General features: G+C 45.7%; 1 protein-coding gene across 1 annotated transcript in view; it reads right to left on the reverse strand.

The window, feature by feature from the left end:
• The window catches only part of LOC146585785 (inactive N-acetylated-alpha-linked acidic dipeptidase-like protein 2), a gene marked incomplete at its 3' end in the record, with an annotated part of 134,268 nt that extends 130,887 nt beyond the window's left edge, over positions 1-3,381 (reverse strand). Inside the window, exon 1 of the mRNA XM_085322291.1 lies at positions 3,305-3,381. Within this exon, the coding sequence (XP_085178417.1) occupies positions 3,305-3,347 (43 nt within the window). The remainder of the gene's footprint in view (positions 1-3,304) is intronic.
• Between the last annotated feature and the right edge of the window lie 2,269 nt (positions 3,382-5,650).

Below are 5,650 nucleotides of genomic sequence, written 5' to 3' on the forward strand. Positions count from 1 at the left end.
CAATATTGGAATTTAAGAACAAATCCAAAACTACGCAGATCTGGGAGCTGATCCAAAGCCCAAATCAACTAGAGAAGGAATCCAATCCAAACCTGCTGGAATTTAACATAATATTGCATTTATTTAACCACATCTTTAATATAAAGACTTGTGCAAGAAAAGAAAAATAATGTATAAAAWTATTTAGTTATAAAGAGTATACAAGGGAGCCCTAGGGAAAGAAAGAAGCCTATAAAATATTTCAGAATGGTATTTTAACACTGCTCATACGGTTTCTYTCATTCTTGCTTACTTAAAATACATGTTGAGAATGGAGAGAATAAGCTGCTCTAACCTGAGCTACTCAATTCCACTCTGTCCTCTGCGGTCGCACAGGTAAGCAGCATTACTCACGCTTAGCAAGTAATCTAAACTATTATAATCATCYAGCAACATAGTATGGTGTAAAATCAATTACAACCCATGTACAATATAAAATTAACATTTAGAGCAATTGCATTTGCTGGGCTAAATATTATCATATTCTCCAGTAAGCACTGCTTAGTACAAGGGAAAAACTGGAAACAAACTCCGCGTGTGAAGGAATGCATCGTGATTCAAAGTGCAACAGAGCACATCAAAATAAGAGATATTCCAGTTAGTCGGCAGCGTATTTCTAAAGGGCTCTCGGCGCGCTCGCTTTAATCGGGAATCAATTCACGAGCAGCAGTCAAAAGACCTATTGCTCGAGGCTCGCTCTGACCGTTTCGACAGTCACCCCACGCTGCAAATTCCCGCGGACCCRCGAGTCCGGACCTCTTGCGGAAGAGGGAAGACGACAGCGGCAGAACCCAGCTGGCCGCCGATTCTTCCTCCGAGGTTACCGTGCTCGCTACAAAACAAAAGGCTGCGACGGCGGAGTGACCTTGTATTTCCCCGTTGACCAGATGGCTCGAATCAGCGCCTTCTGCAAGCCCCGAGCCTCCCTCCCCGCTGACAGCTGTTTGGRGAAACCAAACCACCGTCTCTGCCCAGCGCACAGACCCCGGCGCCGCGAGACCCTTCTGTCGCGCCCTCCGAAGAAAAGGCCGCAGGGAGAGGCGAGGAGCAAACCGGACCGCCGTCCTCAGCCAGGGACACGTGGGGACAGCACGGCGAGGGGCTCGGYGCACCCGCTGCCCCGGCTGCCTCGCTTCGGCCAAGCGGCAGCCAGCCTCCGGGGCCGGCAGCACGGCCCCTCCGCTAACTCCTGCGAGCACAGAGCCGATCCGCGCAAGCACAACGYGAACAGAAAGGCAAGCGGTCTTGCTAGCAGTGGTTTTGACAGGTGTCTTGAGAAATGTTAATTTTCCCCCCCCCTTTTTTTTTTTCCTTCTTCCTCTTAAAAACACRAGTTAACTCATCAATTATTTTGGCAGGCTTCTAAAAAACAAATGAACTCAGAAATAGCCCAGTTTATAATAGCCCAGAAATAGGCCAGGACTGTTGGCAACTGAAAAAATACACTGATTTGTATATATACATACAGATATATATTCCCAGAGAATTTATTGAAAAAAATTTATTACTGTGCAGCCCTAATTCTTGTCTCACCTCCACTAATGCAAATCAAAAGAGATTTCATTTGCCCAAGCTCACTTACTCTAATGAATAAAAGGCACAAATTAAGATAGAAAAAGAGCCATGCCTCTTGAAAGACCTATATAAACTACGATGATCCTGAAACCATTTTAACATTTAACCAATTACATTTTATTGGCACCAGTGACGTAGCTCCTCACCTCATGAAGCAGCATCCTTACATCACGAAAGCCCAGAACAGAATTAGGCTAAATGTATTTCTGAGCAGTGTGCACTGTAACCTCAGTCAGATCCTCAAAGCAGAGAGAGGGGAAAGAAGAAACAGAATGAAAATTCTCTCATTACTGCATCATGGAAATAGTGTTCAGATCTGTCAAACTAAAAGTCAGTCACACCTCTATTGTTTTTTTCAAAATTTAACTCTGGATGAAGAGAGTTGGATTTGATGGTATACTACTTCTGTGTGGTATGTACGCACTTACTAACACAAAAAACAAAAAAGCAGTCGATAGGAAAAAAAAAAAGTTTTCCTATCTTAATAGCTCTCAGTGAAAGAAGTCTACTCCAGCATTAATAGAGTTTTTAGCAATTAACAGAGGTCTGAAGCGTGTATTTGACTCTCAATATACCATACTTGTGCATGTATATGAAGGTACAAATAATACCTTCTGGGGAAAAGTAGTAACACGGCTTCCCTAGGATACAAAGTCATCCTTTCAGCTCCATGGAAAACCATTTGCAAATTTTTAAGTAGCTTCAGGATTCTTGCAAATCCCCAAATAGTTACAAAGCTTTATGTATTGCTTCTAGGCAAAGCAGGAGAAAGAGGGTCAGGAAAAGATTGGTAAGMCAAATAGAAACCAAAACAAAACCAAAAAACATGAATCCACACCACCAAAAAGAAAAAAAATACACCACCACAGCCACACACAGGCTGAATGTCAGGGGAAAATAAAAAAGAAAACATTCAAATGCTAAGAACAAACTAATGGAATAACGTTTCAAGAAAATAATATTTCTTGAGATATTAAAGCAGTCTCTTGGAGCAAGATTGGATGGTGGAAGAAAATCAGACTACAGGGAAAACAATCTTTCCCAACGCAAAACCTTAACATCAGCGATGCAGAACACAGCCTAGGCAAAACTCACGAACTGTCGTGYTCAGGTTCTGCTGAAAACCAGGACCGCCTCCGGACTGAGGACACAGCTACGCCCCGAAGGGCTCGCAAGGGCTACTTCACACGCAGGCGCTGGYGCCGCTTTCGCCCAGCCCACGGGGGCAGGAGGGGGGAAGACAACACTGGATAAGACGAGCGTGAAAATGGAAACGGAGCGTGCCCGCTCGCTGCGCCCGCCGGGCCCTGCTCGGCGCAGCACGTGCTCAGCTGGGCAGCACCGTGCAACGCGCAGGGGTCGTACGTAGAAACGTCTGCAGGGGATTAACCTACGCTGCAGAACAGGAACCTCGACGCGCACGGGCTGCGTGAAGTTTAAACAAACCCTGTCGACAAGGCAGTGCTAAATGACCTAGTCACACCATCTTATCCCCCTTTATTAGCCGGGTTTTTAGAAAAACAACCGGGTCCACAGATGAGAGATGGGGACTTCCTTTTTTTTTTTTTTCTTTGCCTCTCTGCCTCAAAACCTGGGCGCGTGCGAGAACCAGCGGGCGCGTGGCAGCAGCTCCGAGCAAAGCAGGCTCCCGCGAGCCGCCGGAGGCGTCGCGCAGGCCGCCCGCGCTTACCCGGCTGCGAGCCGCCGGGCGCGCCGGCTTCGTCCTCTCCCATCCCGAGAGGCGGGCGAGCTCCTCTCCGGAGGGGCCGTGCCGTTTCACGGGGCTGGCKCGGCTGCTGCGCAGGCTCCGACCTCCGGGCTTTCGCCTGCCGCCCGACGCCGAGTACCTGCCCCGCTCGCAGGAGTAACCTGCGTCCGGCTTCCTGCTCGCCCGGCCTGCTCCTCCGTGAAGTGACATCACGTCCCTTGATCTCCGGGACTCGCTCACGGGGGCTGCTCTCCCGCCCGCTTCTTCCCGCCCTTTACTTTCGCTTTGCGGCGGAAAGCCGTCCCATCCGCGCCGGGGGCAGGTGCTTCACTCGAAATGCCCGAGCCTTGCAGAAAACGCGCAACCGCTTTGTAAGATCTCCGAGCGCGCACGTCTCGGGCAGAGCCGAGCGGCAGCTGCCGAGGCAGCTTCTGCGGGGCAGAAACCTCGCAGGTGCCGCGCCAGCGCTGACACACCAACTTTCAAGATAGTTTTATCCAGACTGCAAGTTACATAATATTTGCTCTTTCCTTCTATAGGAGAAGTCGATTAAAGTTCTCTTGAAAAAGCATGCCTGCCCTTCTGCCTCCAGATTTGGTTTTAACACATTTGCAAGCACCAAACACAACAGAGAAGGCAGCGCTACTCTAAAGGAGCAGACCACCACCAGGAAGGGCAGGAGCAGCTCTCGCAGCTCAGCCCGTGTCTGCATTACACTCAGCGATCTAACCAGCCTTAATCCAGCAGAAAATAGGTCTGTTATTAAAACTAGAGTGTTTTTTTTTTCCTCGCCYTTTAATAGGTAAGTACTAAAATAATTAATTCTTCGGACAAGAACAGAGTGGAAGAAGCTCATCTAATGGTTAATTTTTCAACAGAAGTCAGATTAGGTAAAAGTGTACCTTTAAAGCAGAAGTTCTGAAGCAAACAATAATCAAAACATTTTTACTAGGATTTTCCCCACAGTGTGAAGCAACATCCCTCCCAGCTAATCATCACATGCACAAAAATGAAAAAAATATATTTACGCCCTTTATGAATCTTTTTTGGTGCACTATCAACTTTCCAGCAGCATAATGTGCATGCACTATGCAGTTTTCTCATCTATACATACAACTAGGTTTCACCTATGTTTAAAAATCTCATTTTTGCTAAAGAAAATGCTTCTTCGGTTCACAAAAATGAAGGAAATCTGCAAGGAAAAAAAAACTTGGGTTTTATTCTTGCCAATTATCAAGACGGTTGGGTTCAATCTATTTTTTCTACAGTCAGAAAAGGCTTTTTAATAACAGACCAATGTGAGAAGCAAAGTCAGCTTATTAGCTCTGAAAACCTTTATGAGCCTTTCATTATTCTATTTCTGTTAGTTTAGCAGAGCTTTCACTAAGATTTCCCCCTGCCATAATCCTCAATCTCTGCTCAAGGCCCAAAATTTACTGCCAGTGGTTCCTATCTATCATCAGGTTCATCCCTCAAAAATCCCAATTTATTGAAAGATTTTATTCTGTCAACAAATTGAAGCTGCCCTGAGACCAGTTTTGTGGTAGTTCAAACAGGGCAAATCCAGCAAGGAATTGGGCAATCTGCTTGACAGCMCAGAGGGCACACAGTGATACCTAGATCCAATGCTAAAAATGTCCTTCCATCAGTTTGAAGCATCTGCTTCAAAGTACAACATTCAACTAAAATACCCGTATCGTCACTTTGCACAAAGAAATGCAAAATAAAACCTTCATTGGCTTGGTGGTTRCTTCAAAGTGACAAATTGAAGCAGTCCTACCTGAAAGCATCCAGGAGCACAACTAAGAAGATGAACATGCAAGAGTGGACACTGAGATTTTACTGAGGGGTCTGTGCTTACTCTTGCTTTCCAAACAGTTCCCTAACACAAAATGAAACTGAGCACAACTTCTAGCTGCTTCCTGGAACCCTCTGAAGCCAGCCTTCCAATTTCCTTCAAAACAACGTTTGGGTACCATTAACAGATCAAATCTCTCTGGACTAGTGGTATGGATACAGACTGGACCAATCTGTCTCCCTGTGCCTGTAACACTCTTGAGACAGAAGCATCTAAAGCATTTCTGCCCTTTCTGAACAACAAACCAGACATCTCCTGAAAGACAGATATCTTTAAACATCCTGTCATGGAAACTTCTAAACATGGGAGAAATCATAATTATTTATATGGGTCTTGGTAAGGGGAATGCAATCTTTTCATTTATCTTTAATATACTATTCTTCAGAGTCTTTCCTCCACATAAAGAGTTGCTATTTCCAACAAGAACAGAGGTTTAAAGCAACAAAAATAAGTTGGCTCTGGACTCTTGG

This window comes from Rhea americana, unplaced genomic scaffold (genome assembly GCF_003343005.1).
Source record: "Rhea americana isolate MKP2758 unplaced genomic scaffold, rheAme1 scaffold_76, whole genome shotgun sequence".
Classification (NCBI taxonomy): Eukaryota; Metazoa; Chordata; class Aves; order Rheiformes; family Rheidae; genus Rhea; species Rhea americana.